This window comes from Ammodytes marinus (assembly GCF_949987685.1).
Source record: "Ammodytes marinus genome assembly, chromosome: 14".
Lineage (NCBI taxonomy): Eukaryota > Metazoa > Chordata > Actinopteri > Uranoscopiformes > Ammodytidae > Ammodytes > Ammodytes marinus.
The window spans coordinates 6,639,696-6,663,209 of record NC_137218.1 but is presented as its reverse complement, the minus strand read 5'-3'; the positions used below and the strand labels follow the sequence as shown (position 1 = coordinate 6,663,209).

The 23,514-nt window shown below is 42.2% G+C and overlaps 1 protein-coding gene across 4 annotated transcripts in view; it reads right to left on the bottom strand.

Moving 5' to 3' along the window:
• The window catches only part of klf8 (Kruppel like factor 8), a 66,610-nt gene extending 44,339 nt beyond the window's left edge, over nucleotides 1–22,271 (bottom strand). For all 4 annotated transcript variants that reach the window (XM_080040800.1, XM_080040802.1, XM_080040801.1 and 1 more), the window contains exon 1: nucleotides 21,870–22,271. In XM_080040800.1, the coding sequence (XP_079896926.1) occupies nucleotides 21,870–21,896 (27 nt within the window). In that variant the 5' untranslated portion in view covers nucleotides 21,897–22,271. The remainder of the gene's footprint in view (nucleotides 1–21,869) is intronic.
• Nucleotides 22,272–23,514: the final 1,243 nt, after the last annotated feature.

Here is a 23,514-nt window from a genome sequence, read left to right as displayed (position 1 = left end):
TGTGTGCACTTTGGGTGGGGGTAGGGGTATTGCCCCAGTCGGTCACACTCTGTTCGTGCCCTCACAGGGTCCACACACGCACACACACATAGCATACAAACACACACACATATGCACACGAACACGGTTCACGTCTGGTTATGCCCACACCCATGAACTGAAAGCACACGCTACTATTTCCCAAAGCAGTTCCAAAAAAACAAACACGGAAGAAAAACACACACACACACACACACACACACACACACACACACACACACACACACACACACACAATTCAATCCTTTTCATCAGGAATGCAGATAATTTGGCTAAGTTTGGTTCAGTTCTCCGTTCCCAGTCTAAATCCTATACCCTTGTTAGACTCAGAGTGTCCTTAAATAGCATTGTTATTTAAACCACGCAGCAGCATCAGTAGCAGCTACATTTTATGGTGATTTCACTGTCATTTGATGTAACCTAGATCACAATCAGTGTGACAAGAGAATGAAAAATTACTGAAATAAAAAGGGGGAAGCGCTAGTTATTTTTTTTCTCTCTCCGCCCCATAATGGCCGCCAGCTCATACAGCGCTCAGGGTTCAATCTCAGTTCATATAGCTCCGTCTTTAAACATCCATCCAAGCCGTCGATTACATTCAGATATAAAACTGTCATTTGTCAGTTCGTTGCATTCAAAAGCATTCATAAAGCTAGGGTTCAGTTGTTGCGCAAGGGGTTATACATCTTTATGGATGTTTTATGGCGTCATAAGAGTTATTTGAACACATTTCAGGAGCAAAGAGAAATAAAAGGAAGACAGGTGAGGTGTTAAGGAAGTCCCAGGTTGGTGACAGATTAACCAGTAATTGGGTAGCGTTAGCATAAAGTTGACAAGCCGGTAACTGTAGCGACATGACATTTTGATTTGGTGGCTGTCGAGAGTGTTGACAGACTTGATTGGTGATGTCGGAAAAATGTTTGATGCAAAAAAAAAATGTACTGTTACAGCGTTCTGCTATTTAAAAAGAAAAACGTCTTCTATTGGATGGCAGCCAATATCATCAAGTCTACAAAGGCGGAGGCGGTAATCCCTCATACCTTTAAGATGCAATAAAATGTATTTGCATAATAAAGTTTCAGGACATGCCAGAAATATTCACATAGTACATTATACAGTTAAGCTTTGGCTAGGTATCAATGGGAAGATACCTGGAGAATATACAGAAGCTATGGTGGCCTTCAAGGACAAGAAGCTATAGTTACTAAAGATGACATCATCCACCACTGCCTCAAGAGTCTTTCCACAATATCAAGTGATGATCTGAAGATGTATTTAGTTGTTTATTCTATAGTACTTCTTCTTGGTCTTCCAACAGGTGCATTTCTGGCAGACACAAAATATATAGATACACATAAGGTTGTTAAGTTTGTCCGTTCTGTGCTACTGTAGGAACAAGAGAACAGCAGAGAGGAGCGGATACGTTTGGAGAGGGCAGGGAGGTCAGTTCCCATTGGTTTCCAGTTGAGGGTCCAAACATTGCGCAATTGCTGTAACTGGAGTCCCTATCTAACACACACACACACACACACACACGCCCCTCCCTTTCCCTCCCACCGCCTCGGCCCTGAAGAGCAAAGGGACCCCTCTATGGGAAGGAAAATGAAGTTAAACTCAATGTCAGTGTGTGTGTGTGTGTGTGTGTGTGTGTGTGTGTGTGTGTGTGTGTGTGTGTGTGTGCGAGCTTTTAGGTTCAGAAACTTTTGGCCTGTACTTCCTTTATATAGATAATAAATACACACATGCATGAACACACAAACACACACCCCTACCATTCTAATTTTTTCTTCCTCCTTCATCTCCTTTCTTCCTCTCCGTTGCTTGTGTGTGTGTGTGTGTGTGTGTGTGTGTGTGTGTGTGTGTGTGTGTGTGTGTGTGTGTGTGTGTGTGTGTGTGTGTGTGTGTGTGTGTGTGTGTGTGTGTGTGTGTGTGTGTGTGTGTGTGTGTGTGTGTGTGTGTGTGTGTGTTAGGCTTGGTTAATAAGTGACAGAGATGAGATGGGCAGTTGGGTGTTTTGCTGGCGGTTGACCTGGTGCTAAAGGGTCCAATGCCACGAACAAAAAAACTAAACGATGTCACGCCACAACCAGAGACTTGGTCATCTGAAAAAGTCCAGATTTTGGAAACAGAAGTTTTGGGACAGGCCGAGTCAGAGTCAACCACCCTTACATTTATGGCGTGGCCTTTTAAAGAACCCAATAGAGATGCACCCAATAGAGCCATCTCTATACTCCTCTGCTAAGAAATAAACCCCGACTATGGGAGAGAGAGGAAAAGGATCCAATACTGTGACAATGAGTCAGACAAAAACACAGTTAAATAAAGCTTGTGGAGGAGAAGACACAGTAGTTAAGTTGTTTTAATGTGCTATTGCAATACTTTTTTTCCACAAAAGTCATGCCAATAAAGAATTGAATTCATTTGAATTGAAAAGATGGAAGAGGGTGGGGACGGAGACAAGAGTCAAGGCACTGAAAACTAGTAAACAGACACAGGAGAAGACTGTATGGGTAAAATGAATATGGAAGGGGAGTAAAGGGAGAGTAACTTTTCTCACCCGCTCTCAAGCAGCTGTGACCTTACAAGTGTATGTCCTCCTCCTCCTCCTCATTAAACCCAAACCACTCTCTATCTCTCTCTCTCTTTCTCTATCTCTCTCTCTCTCTCTCTCTCTCTCTCTTTCATAACCCTCTCACAATCCTCCACGGTCATGTCTCACTTTTGCTCTTCATCACCACGACACAGCACTTCTAGAAAAATTTAAATAAAATGTTCTCAGAAGCCCCTTCAGAAGGGAAAAGAGTTGATCACGTGACGCTTAATGCCGATCACATTACATCATTGCATTGCACCAAAACTACATGCCGACTTCTCCGTTGCACTGTGGCCAAAAGGAGACAAAGTTATCTGGGTCCATGGGGCCACTCCCTGACAGACCCCCTCCCTCACTCCCCCCTCCCTCAGCTGGGGAAGAGAGAGACCACCACCTCTTAAAGGGCCAGGGGACGTTCACTGCCCCAACAACTTCACATGAGGAAAAAACAGAACCTCAACAGCTAATTTTTGTTTTATACTTTATTTTTGGACTTTTCTTTTCAAAGAACACAAACACACAACTGAAAAAGCGAACACACAAACAAAAGACAAAACAAAATAAGAACTTACTCTACTTAAAAGGTTTCTAAGACATTGTTTAAATTAAAGGTAGATGTTAAAGGCCTACTTCACCGGTGGGAATATGAAGGTGTATTGAATTCTGAGATCCTATGCAGTATAAATGTGCAAAACAAAAATGAAATTGGTTCATCCTAGCCTGAGAAAAGGCAGATAGAGTGTTTTATGGTCTCACTGTCTAACCCTACATTTCTCTTACTGTGGTGAAGTAGGCCTTTAAGCAAAACACAACAAGTCAAAAAGGTGTCATGACGTTCACTTCCTCAACAGCTCATTTGGATGGTTGTTAATTGCAATTGCTTTGAATCCAAGAGATGTGTAGAACAACTGCCAACTGTTTTACAAAATCAATTAAAGGTGCAGCGTGCAAAAGGGTTTTGCCATTTTTTTTCCAGAACAGACTTGGTAGAAATATAATATAATACCCATAGGTATGTTTTAATAAGTATATAATCGCTTGACAATAAAAGTTGTTTATTGTGTCACAAGCCTTTTAGAAATGCACCTGTTGGAAGACAAAGAATAGAATAAGTACTGTAAAATAATGGTGGATGATGCCATCTTTAGTAACAAGCATGTTGGTCCTTGATGGCCACCGTAGCTTTTGTAACTTACCCTAATAGGAGTGGTAGAAATAAAATCTTTCAAATGTTTCACAAATTCCTTGAAATTCAGGGATTACAATGACATGATTCTCTCTCTCTCTTTGTCTCTCACTCAAACAAACACACACACACACACACACACACACACACACACACACACACACACACACACACACACACACACACACACACACACACACACACACACACACACACACACACACACACACACACACACACACACACACACACACACACACACACACACACACACACACACACACACACACACACACTTATCTGGCCTCAGAGCAGGGATTGAAGTGCAAAGAAAGTCCAAAACAACAGCTGACTTAGGGCTCTGACATCAACAGGAGGGACAAGTCAACAATGGCCGAGCAGATATGTTTATAGCCGCGGGGTCAAAGGTGAAGTTGCACAATATTGTCCGTACTGCAGAGGACAGGAGAAAAACAATATTACAGAAAGAGAGAGACAGAGGGAGGCTGAAAAAAAGTTGGAGATGGAGAGAGAAGGACAGCGATGAATTGGAAGGTAGCTTGGCATTGTGTGTGTGTGTGTGTGTGTGTGTGTGTGTGTGTGTGTGTGTGTGTGTGTGTGTGTGTGTGTGTGTGTGTGTGTGTGTGTGTGTGTGTGTGTGTGTGTGTGTGTGTGTGTGTGTGTGTGTGTGTGTGTGTGTGCGTGCGTGCGTGGGGGGACGGATGTTTAGCACATTTATTAAAACATAATTCTCTATCAAAGTGTAGTGTCACAAATACTAATTTAGTTTATTTTATTCCTGTTGGCAAAAGTGTGTTGTGTTATATTCTGTCTTTATCTCTCTTCCCTTTTCATATGGCATGGCCTCCTTAGAAACCAAAGCTTTTAGCACTTTCCTGTTTTTGTCTCTTTGTCATTATTATCACAACACAGCGACTGGTACCTAAGTTGTTTTTCCTCACTCGAGCTGAACCTCTTCTTTTCAACCAATGAATGGTCCATTTTGAGATTTTCGGCTATTTTGCTTCAATAACATGTCTGCTTTCATAGTATAAATAAAAAGGTTCAAAAAATAAAACATTTAGGTGTTTATTTTACTATTTTACTTGTGTCTGTATATTTCTCCTACACAACCATCTTTAACGGCCAGTATCTCAAAAAAATATTTAAGCACTTACATCAACTAAACCTTCCATATGTTATGTTGTTAGTAATTGATTGAATGGCAGCCACTTAAACAAAGCATCATGACAAGCGTCTGAGAGCAGACACTCAGCCGACCATTAACTTGTGACCAGCGGAGACATCCTTCATGTTTGACATTCCTGAACTCAAACTTTCTTTGAAGTCCATTGGTTACAAAACAAAAGAGAAAATGGCTGCAGAGAGGTTTTTCTCTGCCCTATACAACCTGAACGAGACAAGGTGGTAAAAGGCTGAGGAATCCTGTAACGCTGGTTAGCCCTCGGGTTCAGGTTTAAATTCACAGGCACACACACGCACGCACGCACGCACGCACGCACGCACGCACGCACGCACGCACGCACGCACGCACGCACGCACGCACGCACGCACGCACGCACGCACGCACGCACGCACGCACGCACGCACGCACGCACGCACGCACGCACGCACGCACGCACGCACGCACGCACGCACGCACGCACGCACGCACGCACGCACGCACGCACACACACACACACACACACACACACACACACACACACACACACACACACACACACACACACACACACTTCACAGGAAAAGATGTTAAACCAACAATAACAGCACCAAAGCAAACACATGCCTAAAGATAAGGTCATCTAAGGATGACTTGCATTGAAGCGTAGCCGTTGTTATTGCGATATATCCTCTACCTGTTTTTATTGTTGTCTTAGTAATTATTGTATTAACCTTGTCATTTAAACTTATGATAATAAAGCATTGTTCAATTATTTGTAAATGCCATTCAAAAATACCTGAATTATTTCATCACCAGTATCATTATTTTCTTTCATGTTTGTTTTTGAATGCAGGTATGACTTGCAGGTGGTTGTCGGCTCAATTATTTGTAACGCAAACTAAAAGTTTTGAACATGGATCAAGGTTAACAATTTTTTTTTTAAATGGGGCACACATATGGGGCTCAGAGAGTTGTGCTACGCCCCTGTTAAGACATGGCGACACATTTTGATAATCTCACTGTAATTTACCCCTTTCATATTACAAAACGATCACCTGCAGGGCCTTTAATGTACATTCATTAATACATGTTTGTCCCTGTTGTGTGCTTTCAGCTTGTGTGACCAGACTGCCTTTCTGTGTTGATGCAGTTTGTCAGTGTTAGCCCAGATGGTAACGTGATTTTTCCCAGGCCATTCCAATGTTAACACACACTGGATATTTTTTAACGCTCTTTTCGTTTAGGCTCAGATTATTTTTCTAGAGTTAGTTCAGGTATAGTTGACTCACGCTGCTTATGATTGACTCCTTTATGGCCTACAGATGCTGCTAGCTGGCAACGGGCCCTATAGACTGTGTAGTTACATCATGACCTCTTCTGGGATGTCTTTATATTACATTATATATTGCTACACTCCAATGCAAGGACATGCTTTTAGTCTTGTCATTCCTTAAAGTGTTGGTCAATGACAACATAACACACACACACACTAACCCACTTCACATATTCAGAAAAGTGCAGAGAAAAAAACTGGGTGTGTCTCCATCTGGCTGGCAAGAGCTTGAGAGAGAGAGAGAGAGAGAGAGAGAGAGAGAGAGAGAGGAGCTGCCCGGCTGTTATCACACCACACCCTGTTGACGCAAAGCTGGCCACCGCTTCCCTGCACACCCTCTTATCCACGCAGACACACACACACACACACACACACACAGTATACAAAGAAAGTGTATGCTTAGTTAAATACATTTTACCCCCTGCTGACTATAGCCTACACACGCACACATACACATTTGCACACACAAACACACATGCACAAACACACACAGAAAAAAAACCAAACACAAACACAAACACACACACACACACACGTGCCACCAAACCACAAAGCTGTGGTCAGAACTTTGTTGCAGCTCACTCAACTCAAAGCATTTAACAGGCCAGAGGCTAACCTCAAACATGACACACACACACTCTCTCTCACACACACACACGCACACGCACACACACACACACACACACACACACACACAATTTACGGTACTTAAAGAGAAGCAGAAAGTTGTTCCATTTCTATCAAATTCCTTTTACACAACACAAGTAAGATACAATGCTGCAACTACTTCCTTTCTTATTATTACTGGTTTTGCCTCATTCTGATAGTAGAACGTGACAACATGCTAAAACTGGAGCGAAAAAAGGGAACAACATTTAACAAACACCATGGAGTCAGTGAAGTGGAGACAGCATTAGGAAATAGGTTCAAACACAGCCGACTTTTACCACTGTATTACTTTTTCCAACCACTGTTGCTCAGTGCAGCATATTTCTGCTGCAGCTGTCGATGCTCTCTCTCTCTCTCTCTCTCTCTCTATTTGGGTCAATTATGGTAACAACAAGAAAAACATTTTGAATCTGGTAAAAATCCATCTATTTCCAACAAGTTCTGTGTGCCCTCTGGCCTTGAAATGTACACCACATTTATGTTTAGTTAAGTGGTGGGTGGGTTAACTTAACAATGGTTCAGTTCTGGATTGGGTCAGACGTTTTGCTCCAAAATTATGATGTTATATCTTTCAATTGATGTTACTACAGTTATGTTCCCATCACACTGTATATTACGAACATAATCTCATCACAGGGCTTTTGGACCTAAAAAGTCAGCCAGGACTTGTATCTGCCAGCCTGTGGGAGTGTCCCTCCCTATACGGTTTCAGAAATCACTTTCACACAAAGCTTTTGATCAGGTCAGCAGGTGCATGACATTTTGAATATTCAACACAGCCAAATAAAGCTTCACAGACATATTTTGTACTGAATTCCAGTTCAATTTCTCAGCACGTGCCACCAAACTAATCTCAGGCCACACCCTTTGAAGATGATGTGCACTGTAATATACTTAATATTTGTTTATATGGTTAAAGACGCTCCGCTCATCTTTTTAAACATGAAAAATCCTCACCCACCACCGCCCTTCCCTATTGACCACACCCTTCATTGCATCCAGTTCTAGACTCTTGTGGTAGACATCAAGACCCCTTCTACATACAGTGAAATGGTTCTCTGATGCATCCATGACCCACAATGACGACATCCATTTTATCATTTCAGAAAAGCATTGAATTGGGGAAGTTCTGTGTGTCTTCTGCTGCTATTAGAACGCAGAGTAATGTCTTAAAAAGCATAAGGTCTAAACGTAACACATGCAATGCTTTAACTTGTTGCACTCCCAACAAATGTCGTCATGAGTGAGTCACACAATGAAACACACCACCCAGAGCTTGTTGTTTCGATAACTCAGTGGATTTTGTTGGTTTTGCGTTTTTCCTGTGAAGTTCTATACGTACAAAGCCAGACAGATAAGCAGAATAACAGGACCACCTGCCATTTGTGAGGCCATTTTTTGTGCCATTCCCCCGTGGTAAATGTGAACAGCAATCTTCTGTGTTCATGTGAAGATGATTGGCTGGCCTCAAGCACCTTTAACCCCGTTTCCACTTCCCAGGTGCAAAAATAATCACAAATACTTCCACAAATAAACATCGAGATGTAGGCTACGATCATCACCAAGATGTGTGTGTGTGTGTGTGTGTGTGTGTGTGTGTGTGTGTGTGTGTGTGTGTGTGTGTGTGTGTGTGTGTGTGTGTGTGTGTGTGTCATCTGAGAAAAACTGTGACCTGGTTATCTGATCATCTCTATCATTGCCAATATATGTCTCTATCTTTCTCCACAGACACACCCAACACAAACCCCCCCCCCTCTCTCTCTCTCTGTCTCTCTCTCTCTCCTTCCCTCCTCTGTCACTCCCTCCCTCTCCTCCCACGTCCCCCTTTTCTATTCATTGTGGCCGTTTTGGCAGCAGGGCCACGGTTGCCATAGCGACAGGATTCTTTCTCTCACCCACCCTCCACACACACACACACACACACCCTGTTAATGACTGTGGCGTGGTTGGCTGGTAGGGGGGTCATTCACTACCTCCACCACCACATCATGGCCTAATCTAAGGTGACACAGCCAATATCCTCACACACACACACACACACACACACACACACACACACACACACACCGGACGCTCGAAAGGCCCCACTCTTCGCCAACAATCCACACACACTCATTCACATAATTCAGTCACACATATCAACCAGACGCACACATTCAGCTACACTTATTCCTCCAATAATGAACCCTCGCTCATAAGCTCACACAGACACACACACACACACACACACATACACACACCCTCTCAAGTCTTCTCCTCTCCTTTTCCCTTCGCTTACAAAAGGAAAAACCTCGACATCCTGGCTGTTGAGATACAAACACTATAGTCCCTTTCCCAAAATTCACTACACTTACACTTCGGAGCTCTAATTCTATTCTACTTTCTATTCAACTTTGCTCGGGAGTGGTCGTAAAAAAAACACTCAAAGTGCCACAAACCCAGACTAGACTCTCAAACATAAAAGTCACTCGGCACGTGTCTGAGCATTATAAAGAAGGGCTGCCTGTGTTATCGGATGACATAGCGTCGATGACTTTGTAACCCGAGTGCTGTATATCTAAGCGTCCCACTGCGATAGAATGATTGCTGCTGGTGTCAACACTTTTCAGGAGTTGTAAAATCCTGTATAAACAAATCTCAATAATAAGATGGGGTGTTGTGATTGATTATTGTTAGTTGTGTAGTTGTAATTTTTAGTTCTATATTCAGTTGTGGGAAGAAGAAAAAAAAACATGTATAACCAGGATACACGCGGTTCAAAACACACACCAACTGCCCACAAACAATCCCAGTTCCACAGAATTTGTTCAACCTTACACTTCCGTGTGTGTGTGTGTGTGTGTGTGTGTGTGTGTGTGTGTGTGTGTCCGTGTGTGTGTGTGTGTGTGTGTGTGTGTGTGTGTGTGTGTGTGTGTGTGTGTCCATGCGTGTGTGTCCATGCGTGTGTGTGTGTTTGTGTTTGAGTGTCAGGGTTTCTTTGGAAGTACTGTATGCTGGTAGGAAAGTTTGCATGCTTTCAGATGCCTACCACAGTGGAATTTCTTCACACATTCCAAGGTCTGACTGAATGGTTTTACAAAGCTTGTTCACACCTTCACCGGTGGTTTTTGAGGTTTCTTTCTTTGCTCTTGTTCAAAAAGGCAGAAGTTCTACTGATGCTTAAACTGCAGGCGTCCAACCCTCGCTGCCAATATTTTCGCTGCTCAACAGAAAGGATAGATTTTCGGCACAGTGTCCGTCATCATGTTGGTATTGTGAATGAAACGCTTCCACATGGACAGACTTGGCAGACAGGGCTTAGATATAGATGCATGTGCCTGGATAACTTTCTGTAGCTGTGCTGTGGTGTAGGGTGTATAGCGGAGAAAGCCATTATGACACACATGGCTAAAATCTGTATTTAACTCACATTGTTAAAGGAGATATTTACTTATTTTGACAAACGAAAAATTGACAAGCATTCTCTATATCGCTGATATCTGTATTCATAGGCTAGTGGTAATTCAGGGCAAGCAGAAAGAGGCTGACAAGGACAAGAAGAAGTGAAAATACCACAAATCATGGACGGGACACAGAAATAGGACCTTTTAGAGCCTTTTATTAATCACGGTTCTTAATACAAAGAAGAGCTTTTTGAAGCAGCAGCTCACATGACAAAATAAAACCTCCCTGCAGCTTTACGACCTTCAGATAAACTTCAAACTTTAGTTCTGAGTATTAGAGCTGGTGGTGTGATCCCCCCCAAGACTTAACTCCACAAGCAGCAACCACACCCAGATCCATAAACAGGCCGCGGCACTGCCAACCGGCTAGCTTAGCATAACCCTTTCTGCAATGCTTGAATACATTTTTCTAATTGTCAAAGATACATAGAGTAAATGTGAGGGTTATGAGATTAATTTTGCAGATATTTGGACAGAAATTACAAATTGAAATTGTAACTGATGTTGCAACTTGCAAGATAGAAATTAAGTGGATCACAAAAGTAATGGTAATGAATTGTGGTTATGCAATTCATTCTAAAGTGAATGAATGGATGTGTGTACGATATTTCATGTCAAGGTCACGTTAAAATGTACTTTCTACTGAAGAAATAGTAGCTATGAAAATGTTAACACTGTGGACTATCTGCAAAGGAGAAAAGAATAGAGATAGCACTTGCCCTCCCTTATATTGGGGTCAGAAATCTCAAAGACAGATATATCACAACCTTGGCAAAGAAAAACTGAAAAAAAATACACCGTGGTGAATCTTCAGTGTGAAGACACAGCAGCAGCCCTGGGTTAACACTGTGACCGACAGTGTCAAACACATGTTGCAAACATAAGCTGGGTTCAAAATCACATACTCTTTCTTTTTTCTATTGTACATACTACATCTGATCATAAAAATTGGGACATACTTTTACTTATTTATTTCATCATAAATCATGATGCCTTGATCTTGCTTTTATATCCGTCGCATCGCTGGTTGTTTTCATATGGAGGCTACGTCGATGTGACGTCACTTCCGGTGCGCACTGGACTGTGGGTCAGAATCGCCCAAATAGTATGCTGATTTCAACACTGAAAACATCGGCCGGATGTAGTAGACATCCTGGTATTTTTAAGCATACTAACTCTAACCACAATAATCGGGACATCCTAAAAAAAAATTCTACCATACTAAATAGCAGAAAGTATGGGTATTGGAACTCAGGGATAGTGTGTTTTCATGCAGGGAAATGCTTTATTAAGGTGAACTTTCCCACACAGCCAGCATCCAGTGAACGTATGTTACTCAGTCACTCACTGTACTTGTAAGAAAACCAACAAACTAACTGATATGTGTTCATCTCACAATTCTAATCAAGCCTAATGAAATGGTTGGACATCACAAAGTCAATAACAGTGAAGCAACTAGCAGGTCAACCAGACAACTTAATCTAATCTCTCACTCCGTGGAGAGCCAGTCAACCAGTTAACAGCAATGGGATGGGGCAACATTGACCCCAAACTGAGAGACCGTGACCCTAGAGAGAGAGAGAGGAGGAGTGATCACAATAACAAGGACAAAGAAACCGACAAGTCTTTCCCCAAATGGAACCTTTTAACTTTTATTAGACTGTGAGAAAAAACCCTGACTCACTGCTACTTTAAATCACACAGACCAATACACAAATAAAGTATGCGCGCCGTGTCCTATCATAAGTGTGTGTGCATGCGTGTGTGTGTGTGTGTGTGTGTGTGTGTGTGCATGTGTGTGTGTGTGTGTGCGTGCGTGCGTGCGTGTGTGTGTGTGTGTGTGCGCATGTGTGTGTGTGCGTGTGTGTGATCCGGTCCAGTAAATTTATTCTGCACAACATCTGGCCAATAAATAAGACAGTTACATATTATATATAGATATTCCGAAATGAATAAACAGTTAATGCATTAGTCATTATGGCTTTGAGAGTGCAGCTCAGAGTAGGTAGTAAAACATGAACTTGGTTTACTTTTTGACATTTTCTATACCAATGTTTTCCCTTACTGTGTATTTGGAATGGAGAAAATGGTAATAAATTCTACCTTGAACCGTGAAACACTCCCTGACTCGTAGCTATACCTCAATGGAAAACTCCTGAAAACTCAGGTCTTTTTCAGCAGTATACGCTTGGAATGAACTGAAGGAAAAAGTGGAGCGCTACGATGCTGCCAGAAACAAGCAACACACAAGGACGACAGACACAGAGTTAAACTGTCACTTCAATGTATATAGTCAACACAGATGGCTCCTGGGCCCGGCCAAGCTGTTTTCCAAGGAAGTGTGTGTGTGTGTGTGTGTGTGTGTGTGTGTGTGTGTGTGTGTGTGTGTGTGTGTGTGTGTGTGTGTGTGTGTGTGTGTGTGTGTGTGTGTGTGTGTGTGTGTGTGTGTGTGTGTGTGTGTGTATGTGTGTGTGTGTGTGTGTGTGTGTGTGCGTGTGTGTGCGTGTGTGTGTGCGTGTGTGTGCGTGAATGTGTGTGTGTGTGTGTGTGTGTGCATGTGTGTGCGTGTGTGTGTGCATGTGTGTGCGTGTGTGTGCACTCACAATTTTATTTTCCAACCAAATCTACCACCACTTTTCGCAACAGTCTCTCTTCTCCTCATCTTGAAATCACCACCATTCATTCTGCCCTTTTGTATGTTTTTTTAAGACGGTATGGGTGTGTGTGATTCACAAACAGCTGCAAATTCTGTAAAACGTTTTAAGAGCTCCTACTCAGCCAAGCCACCCCAAACTGGCAGCCAACTCCAAACCAAATCAAATTCAGCGTGTTCTTCATGGGAAAATATGGTCAAACCGCAACCAAGACGAAAGCCAGCATTTGGTTTTAACTGCTTCAGTGTGTGTGTGTGTGTGTGTGTGTGTGTGTGTGTGTGTGTGTGTGTGTGTGTGTGTGTGTGTGTGTGTGTGTGTGTGTGTGTGTGTGTGTGTGTGTGTGTGTGTGTGTGTGTGTGTGTGTGTGTGTGTGTGTGTGTGTGTGTGTGTGTCTGGCAGGCAGGCTGGTTGGCTGCTCTTGAACCAATCCTTCCTTCTTTGCAACAGTGTCATGGTAGCCTTTCCAGAAACTCCCCCGTCTCATTCCTCAGTCTGGTAGAGAAAATGTTTAGATTATTAAAAAATAAACTGAATATTTTATACACACTTATGGTCCAAATGGTGCAGCCTGTATAGTTGAAAAAAAAAAAAAGAAAAAAAGTAGGATAAGGTTTTCAATAGATAGTCTGCCTCCTATTCGTGTGCTGCAGCAGTCCATCTGAAATATTCCATCATGACTTGAACTAATCATAATTCTAACTGTTAGGAAAAAACTGTTAGGAAGAAAAAGTGCAGCTCCTAAGTATTTATCTGATCATTCAACCCCACAAGAAGGCTAAGCAGTCCAGCAGATTTTAAAAAGGCCGCCATCAATATTTCTTATTTTACTGAGGGAATCGAACCCACTACAATCTCAATAGGATTTATTTCTCCCTCACCACTGTTGCGTTCACTGGACACACTGGTAACAAGATGTTGCAATGTTTTGGGGGTTTTTTTCAGCCACATTTCAACATCAAACACACTTCAGTCCAAGTCCAGGTGCTGGACACGATGAGAAACCAAATCAAGGTCAACAACAGTTTGGTATAAACACATTGACACACATGGCTTGATGCTAACCAGTTTGTAGTTGGCAAGTTTTTTGGGGACTTTGAACTTATGTAATGGTGTCCACAGGGTAGGATTTTTGTTATTGGGACAAGAGAATCAGCAGGCTCTGCTCTGACTTCTACATATAAACGGTGCTGTGTCTCTATAAATAGCCCTGGAGCCCCGGGGCAGGCCAGCCCGTGCAAGGCCGCACTGCAAACACAGAAAAAAAAAGAAAAGAAAAAGAAGAAATACCGTGACAGCGCCAACAAGCTGTGCTCATGCCGAACCCCCTTTACAAAGCCTGTTAGCCCTCCTACACACTGGGGAAGCTACAGAGCAGCTAATGAGGAACTCATTAACATGGTGTCTTAATTGCACAGACACTGTGTGCACCAATCAGTATCAACATGTATCATCCCCACATGTTTTAGAAATATCAGACCGAAAGTTAAAAGGTGGAGTCAGTTTACTCTGTTGTCAACATCAGTGAATATCTCCTCACAATTCGCTACCTGTACCTACTGTGTTTGTGCACTGAAAAATAATCACAGCCTTGGCTCTGTAAACAGGCATGTTACTAGCTGCAAACCTTAATTAAATAAGGTTGAAGCTCATATTTAAACCGTCCAGTATACAAAATGTGATATTATTACCAAATATGCAATTTTAAGGACAAGAATGTTTACATTTTGTACATGTATTGCTAGTTATTTAACGACTTACCACAGAAGTTAACAATTTGACATTTTTTTTTACATCCTCTTTGAAATAAAAGGAGTCCATAAGAAGACATGAATGATGGTCTCTCTGTTAATACAGAAAGGCAAGCGAATGAAAAAGCACAGATCTGACATTTACTCTGCAGACTACCTGCTTCTCATTAATTGCCAGTGATTCAGCTGACCGAATGACCCGTCCCAAGCGCCACCCGCCAGCGCTGACCCTGTCACGGCCTCTAACGCACCCCGTCCATTCCTCACACCATGTCCTCGTAGCACGCTCTCATTTATCTCTCCTGTGGCACGCACACTCAGTCAGAGGCAAAGACAAACCCACACACACACACACACACACACACACACGTTTATAAGGCTATACTTGTGAGGACAATTGTTTATATAATGCATTCCCTAGCACCTTACTGTAACCCTAACCATCAACACAAATTGCCTAACCCCATCCCCACACTAACACTCACCTAAACCTTATTCTAACCTGAACCAGAAAACCATCTCTTAGCCCTCAAAAAGGCCTTTGAAGAAGTGAGGACCAGGCAAAATGTCCTCACTTTCCAAGAATGTCCTCACTCCGATTGTTAAAAGCTAAAACGGGTCCTCACAAAGATGCCCGTACGTCACACACGCAAACACACACACACACACACACACACACACACACACACACACACAGAGCAGATCAGGCAGCCTCAGTTGGGTTGGATCACCACCTGATACACACACACACACACACACACAAGTCATTGATGATAAAAGCTTCTGGAAGGGAGCCATGTCAGTGCCAAAGTCTCTGCGTGAAGTTTCATAGTAGAAAGAGAAAAAAAGAAGAAAGTGTGCTGGAGAGTCTTAGAAGCCAGTCCTTCCCATCATCTGGTCGCCGCGGATACATTTCCGTCACACACACACACACACACACACACACACACACACACACACACACACACACACACACACACACACACACACACACACACACACACACACACACACACACACACACACACACACACACACACACACACACACACACACACACACACACACACACACACACCCACCCCAGCCCTTTTGCACTCCTCACAGCTGCTCGGCCCCTTAATGTCGGTGATCAAGGAACTGGAGATCATTGTACCGCTGCATACGTCGTAAATGACTCCCCGAATGAGGGGCGTCACATAAAATGGAAAATGGAAAAGTGCAGTGAGCCGGTTAGCACTGACACCTACTCTCACCAGCTGGAAAACACTTAGCCTGCGCACACAGGGCCCTTAGCTCAGTCACTGAAGCATCAGCCTCTTGATCTCCAAGTCACAGGTGAACTTTAAATTATAAATGCACCGCTAGGTACTTAGATATCATTACAAGAAGAAGAGATTTATGACATCCAACACAGAAGGTTTTTTTTCCTTTCAAACTACCATGCCTGATTCTTCCTAAATAAGGATTTTACTACATTTCCCAAAATGCAACTCTGTCACTATCACCGTGCTACCCAGAAAATGTTTTCCTTTCAAATGGCACAATGGTGAAAAATGTTTCATGCCAACTACGATGCGATGGGACATTTTGTTTTTCAACCAACAGTTGTGCAAAGTCACCCAGGTGGTGACACACCTAAAGATAGATGATGTAATACAACCAGAGACACATTGCAGACCAGTGCAAAACATGTTCACAACAAACTGCTGCTGTCAATTCAGTAAGACATGGAATACAAAACATACATGTGAGGACTGGACAACAGCAATAGTGCAATCAATTTTTCCAGTGTATAAACAATGCATGCTGGAAAGACAAACTTTTTTTTTTTTTTTTTGCACATGCATCGTATTTTTCTCTATATTTGACCATGTTATGTTAACCCTGTGGTTACACTCAGCAATGATACAGTATCTAAAAACAAATATCACTATATAGCTGGATTTCTTTACTAATTATGGCCACATTTAAGTCTGTGACTTTCTGGAGTGACTTTCACTTTTTTGTATACGGTATATACATAGTATTAAAGTTATAACTAGTCAAATGAATCAGCAATGCGGAGTATTTCAAATTATTCCTAAGAAGACTTCCTACTCAAATATTTCAGCTTCATATAGATCAGCTGATCATTCTGAATCCCATTAATAAAAAGGTGTTGTCATGTTTCAGTTAATGTGTGGGAGACCAAAGTGTAATGATAAGGGTAGGACCACAGACAGAAATTCCTCCAAGACATAACCTTTGAAAACACAGTTTAATGACTCAGGCCAATTGACGTTACTAACCACCGACCTGTCTAAAGGAAGGGAGTGATTAATTGGGCTGGAATGATAACAACATTGTAAATTATAGTATTTCTGGCACATCAAGTCTTACCTGAATTACAATGACACAGTTGGACAAATTGTTTCATTAACATTTGTCTTCTTTCTGGATGTGTTTGGTTCCTGGATATGGTTAACACTAAAATTCAAATTAGAAGACCGATCCAAATGTTGCCTAAAATGACTTGATATTGACTTAGAATGAGCAAACAGTAGTCTGTAAAACAAATATGCTGTTTTTATTCAAACATATGCCTATAAATAGTCAACAAACTGATCATTTAGAGTGGTCTCCACAGCTGTATTTATTAAAGCTATTATTTCATTGTGCCGACCGGCTTTAACAAACATAACAGTTGTTCTGAGCACTCCAAGTTGTTCTGTGAAATCCATCATCAATTCCATGAGTGGCGTCATTCCAAAATATCAAACCCAGAGAGGAGGAGACCAATAAGCAAACATGGATTTTGTATTAAAACTAATTGAGTTGAAACTGAGTCATTTCTCCAACTAAGGCAGATTCCAGTTCAGTTCCCAAATCTGAATTACCTTTTGACACCAGGGGATCTGAAGTCTGTGCTGTTTACTGCATTGCCATGCAACAACAACAACAACACTAGAGAAAGGATCAAGTTGAGTAATGGTTTCTTTACACTAGATTGCCTGAAGCCATTTCTACAAGTCACTTCAAGTTGGTTTCGAAGTGAAATTCAATGAACACAATGGCCACAAAATCAATCAGAAAACATAGAGTGTAGAGTTTACGTTGTAAAAGGAATGCTGTAGCGGGCGGTTAAGAGTACACACATTTAGAAAGTTCACCACAAGGGGCGCCCTTAGCTCAGTTGGTAGGGCGTACCCCCCCATGGGCCTCGGCCAGCAGCGGACCCGGGTTCGATTCCAGCCCGCGGTCGTTCTCTGCATGTCACTCCCCTCTCTGCCCCATTTCAACTCTGTCTCTACACTATCAATAAAGCATAAAAATGCCCAAAAAATATCTTTAAAAAAAAAATAAGAAAAACAAAAATGTTGAAATTGTACCATATGATGGCAAAAATGAGCAAGTCTCCCAATTTCATTTCATGCTGAGTACTCACTAAGATGTGGAAGAATGTGTTCATATGTGTGTGTGTGTGTGTGTGTGTGTGTGTGTGTGTGTGTGTGTGTGTGTGTGTGTGTGTGTGTGTGTGTGTGTGTGTGTGTGTGTGTGTGTGTGTGTGTGTGTGTGTGTGTGTGTGTGTGTGTGTGTGTGTGTGCGTGTGTGTTGGAGATGGGGATATATATAACACATACTGTCTACAGTAAGGAGTTGGATAAAACTTTTCAGCATATTAATCATTGCCTATTGTGTGACATCAGCCTTTCCCCCTCTATCTTACTCTCTTGCTCTCTCCTTCTCTCTCGCATACACACACACACACATACACACACACACATGCACACCCACACTCCATCTCTCGCACACACAGGCAGACTTTGTATTCAAGGCTGGGCCCTTTGCTGCTGAGGCCCTGCCCAGGAATGTACAGCTGACCCTGTTCTCACTTCTACAGCCCAGCTGATCCTCCACACACACACACACACACACACCGACGCACAACATGGAGCATGCTCAGTTGTGCGCCTTTTGTAATGCAGAAGCAGTTCACTGCGATCAGTTACGAAAACTTCCAATAAAGGATGGCCTTAACTAGGATGGGAGAAATTAATTTCTGCTACCAATGGGTTAAAATCAGTTATCTGGGTCAAAATTAAAAGCAAAGACAGAACGTAAGACTGAATAGAAAAGAATGAAAGAGCTTTATGAATTCTAAGTCTTTCTCCAAGTACAGCTAGAACATGGAATAAGAAAACATCATCTGAGTGAGCACATCAGTAATGTTAATGTGTGGCCCATTAAAATAATCCTATCGGCTGTTATTGGTAGAGGGATGTTACCACAACATTTGAATTCATAACCCACAATATTTAGAGTGTATAAATAACTGTCTGGTTTGCCGGTGTCGACTGGCTCACTGATGCAGTAAAGTGTATTTAACTGTTCTCGTAAAAGTTCATGAAAGCATTTGGAATCACTGATGTAAACAGTTCCTGTTATGAAAGCAAAACCCCACCACCACACAGGAAGTGATGCGTTTTGTGTTTCTGGCACGCGCGCAAGTGTGTGTGTGTGTGTGTGTGTGTGTGTGTGCGCGCATGTGTGTGCGTGTGTGTGTGTGTGTAGGGGGGAGGGGGAGGGGTATTTAGGATTAAGGGTTGCTGTTCCGAAATAAAACATTTGCTGCAAAATTCCTGCAGAGTTACTGTATTTGACATATTAAGTGCTTGCGACTCAGGTGCTCTTGTTCATGTGCATTGTCTGTTTTATTGACATGCGGCATAAAGTCATAAAATGCCCGTTAATGATGATTCTACAGGGCGGGGGGGAACAAGGTAACACCTCACTAAACTGACTAAAGGCTGACAGCTACAAAGTGCAGCTACTAATGTTTATGTGATGCAGTGTTAAACGTGTTTTGTCTCGGTCAAAAGGCCACAGACGGATATAGAGGGTTTCCCACTTTGAGTGAAAAGCCCTCTGTTGAGCAAAGCAGTCACATGTTTGCCTCTGAGACCAACATACTTTGAACATTCACACACACACATTTTTTTACAAAAGACACACTCAAACATCCAACTCGTTAGCTGAACGTATCCACCTTTACCTGAAATTGGATCTGTGTGTGTGTGTGGGGGGGGAGGACATTTAAAAAGAGACACAAGTATTATGTCATAAGGGCTGATAATCTTGTAATTACCTGAAATACTTCTTAGCAAATATCTGCGTAAGAGTAGAGTGGCTAAACATCCGTGTTCAAAACCAGAAATACTTGCCTGTAGCGGTGTAGCTTTCAAGAAAAAAGAAAGATAACTAAGAAATGTTGAATAACTGCACTTCCCGTCTGTCATATGAGGTAGTCTACTTTGTTAAAGATAGAGATTGGATAGGGAAAGGTGTTATCCGATATTTTATGTGAACAATCAATTGATTAAGAAGAAATAATAGACAGACTAATAGACAAAATAATGCCTCCCCCTCCATACTGAAACAGGGTGGGATGTCTTCCATGCTGGTAATTAAAAAATAATATTGAACAGAAAAATATAATAGAAAAAACAACTGCAGTGGGTGGTCTGTAGAGTAGCACTAAACAGAGCCCATGTTTAAAAAAAATGTCAATTGCAAGTCAGGGTTCACATCTTTATTGAGCAACGTTTTAGTTGTGTACAATGTTTCAAAGTAAGTTAGATGTAAGACTGTTAAGCCTTTATTTAATGTCACTCAAAAAGATTAGAAATGATTTAAGATACATTTGACAATATCCAAAACTGTAAAAAAAAAAATAGAAATAAGGCTACGTCAAGTATTAGCCTACTTTGGGTAAGGGATCATTTTGCACAAAACTTGAATTCTTTGGTCCAGTGAAAAAGTAGGCTATGAAGAAAAAGAGGTGAAGTAGGTCATTCAAAACACACAACTAACTAACAAGCCAATAATAATCTTTAAAAAAAATAACAATCCGATCAAAACCATACCATGGATAACAATCCCTGTGCAATAGCATTTTCAAGAATTGTTCAAGATTGATTTATGACATTTTAACACAATTTAAGCATTATTTTGAGAATAAGATATCAAACGTCTATTAAGACTTTTTTAAGGATGTGTAGGAGGTGAAACCCTCTTGCAAATTGCCTCCATCATCTTCCCTGTGAACCATCAAACCCACTGGTGATGGTGTGTTTGCTCTTTGTTCCACCACACCAGTCTGATCACAAGCCACATCTGATTTACCTCTGAACACACTGCCAGCCCCTCTGTCTGACACATATAAACACACTACACTGTGTTGAGGCTGGGACTCATTTAAAGGCACACGTTGGCAGCAGTGCCCATATAGCTGGAGGCAGGGCTACACCTGGCTGCTTCACAGCAGGTGTGTGTGTGTGTGTGTGTGTGTGTGTGTGTGTGTGTGTGTGTGTGTGTGTGTGTGTGTGTGTGTGTGTGTGTGTGTGTGTGTGTGTTTGGCGTTTTTCACAGAAGAGCCAGCTGGCCCTTTAAAAAAGCTAAGATGGTGTCCTACCTATGAGCTGCAGTTTGAGCCTTCCGTTTCCTTCCTGCCTAGATCACAGAGCATTTAAAACTGAACCTGAACTAACCTCTCTCTCTCAACACACACACACACACACACACACACACACACACACACACAGCGCGGGAGGGAAAGCCACAGACAGACAGACAGACAGACAGACAGAGAGAGAGAGAGAGAGAGAGAGAGAGAGAGAGAGAGAGAGAGAGAGAGAGAGAGAGAGAGAGAGAGAGATGTTTCCATGTGAACCGTGGGAAATGACAGCGCTCTCTCTCTCTCTTTCAGCGTGATGTTCCTGCGATGCAATGAGGTCGTTGTTACAAAACTCTTCCACTAATTTGCTCAATCAAACTGCCTGCCTGCAAGGATACAAGCCTATATAGCCTACACTTTGCAATGAACTAGCTGCCATGGACACAGTTATGCTCACTGACATTCACATAGCACATGACAATGTCAACACTGCTTGTGTAGGCTACAGGCAGCAGATCATTCACACCAATGTTTTTCTTTCATTGACCAGTGCAAAGTCAATAACGCAATACGTGCACTTACTTTCTTGTTACGGGTCTCCGTGTGCATCTCGGTTGCCGGAGCGGTGCTGAGGCGGCGTGCGGGCGTAGAGGGGTGGAGCAGCGGGGAGCAGGAGGGGGTCGGCCGGGGCTTTGGGTTGGGTGTAGCTTCTATCTGAATAACAAACTGTCAAGGGAGAGAGAGGAGAGGAGAGGAGAGAAGAGACGGGCTATTTCTTTTTTGAGGGGGTGTGGGTTGGGTGGGTGCTAGTTTTCCCACCTTTAGGCTACAGTGGAGGGGGATATACGATCTCCAGTGTTTCAATTCCTTTTTTTTTCAGTTCATATCCGCAGCGTCGAAGGCAATTTCTCTCTTTGGCAATACCCCCCAAAAAATAAGCCAGTGTCCCTCCTGTGTGTATCTATCTCCCTCTCTCTGTCTCTCTTTCTAGCTCTGAGACGGCGTGTTGTTGCCGTGTATTCTAGGGCTGGGCTCTCTCTCACTGCCTTTTCCTCCTCCGCCTCTCCCTTGCTTGTGACCCCACCCTGCGTCCCCACCCCTCATCTCTCTGTCAGTCAGGGAGAGCTGCGCAGCCCTGCAGAGGAAGCCTGAGCCCCGATCACCGACACCGGGCTATAGGCTAGTGCAAGGCGAGGAGTAGGTGTGGTGCTGGTGGTACATTTTGCATGCTCACATCCATAAAACTATCCCCACACAATCCTATCTATTATTGCAATGCTGCAGCAGATCCGTTCGTTTCTGCGAGAGAAGAGATGGCGAAGAGAGAGAAGCACCCATGTCACCTTACTGACGTCATGCCGGCAGCAGGCTAATTGAGGACACTTCAGCTGGGTGGGGAGGGGAGCGGTTGGGTTTTACAGTTTATATTCAGCAAGGCTTTTTTTGCAGCATTGATGCATGATAAAAACAGATCAGATACAAGAAAGGAAGGCAGCCAACTGTGACGAAAGACTAGACCCAGGGTTAGAACCACACCTTTGGTTATAAAGCAGGGTGTGACACAGGAAAGGCTCTCTTGAAAGGCTTCTCTTCTCTTTTTTTAATGTTATTTCATAACAGAAAAATATGCATTCAGCATGTTAGGTCTGGTTAGACTTTCCATACAGAGAACAACATAGGCTACATCCAAGCAGCAGGGAAAGCACACTATTATCAGATATTTTATTTCAATGGTAATGATTTCGGTATAATAATAGTAATAATAATATAATAATGATATAGCCTACAGAACGTAACAAATAATAAGCTATTATAAAGCAAATTTCATACAAGAAATGCAAGCCAGTTTCCTTTACAATAGGCCTATATAAAGTATGCATATAGTCCATTAAAATATGTTAGACATAACTGACATTATAAAAGTGAAATTAATATCAAAACAGATTAAGGGTGACACTAGAAAGGATAAATAAGGTTGATAATAACAGTAAAAATAGCCTATGGTAAAAAAAAAAAAAAAAAAAAAAAGTAAGTAAGTAAGTAAGAATGCATCAAAAGTCTCCATGCTTTTGTTTATTGTTTGACTTCAGTGATGTCAATTTGAGACTATTATATAAACATTAAATAATTGTGGCTCATTCTGAACCCATAAATGCATCAAATCTAAGCTGTGGTTCTGCATTTAGTGTAACCTCTAATGTTCATGTGGAGGATTTTACTACATTTC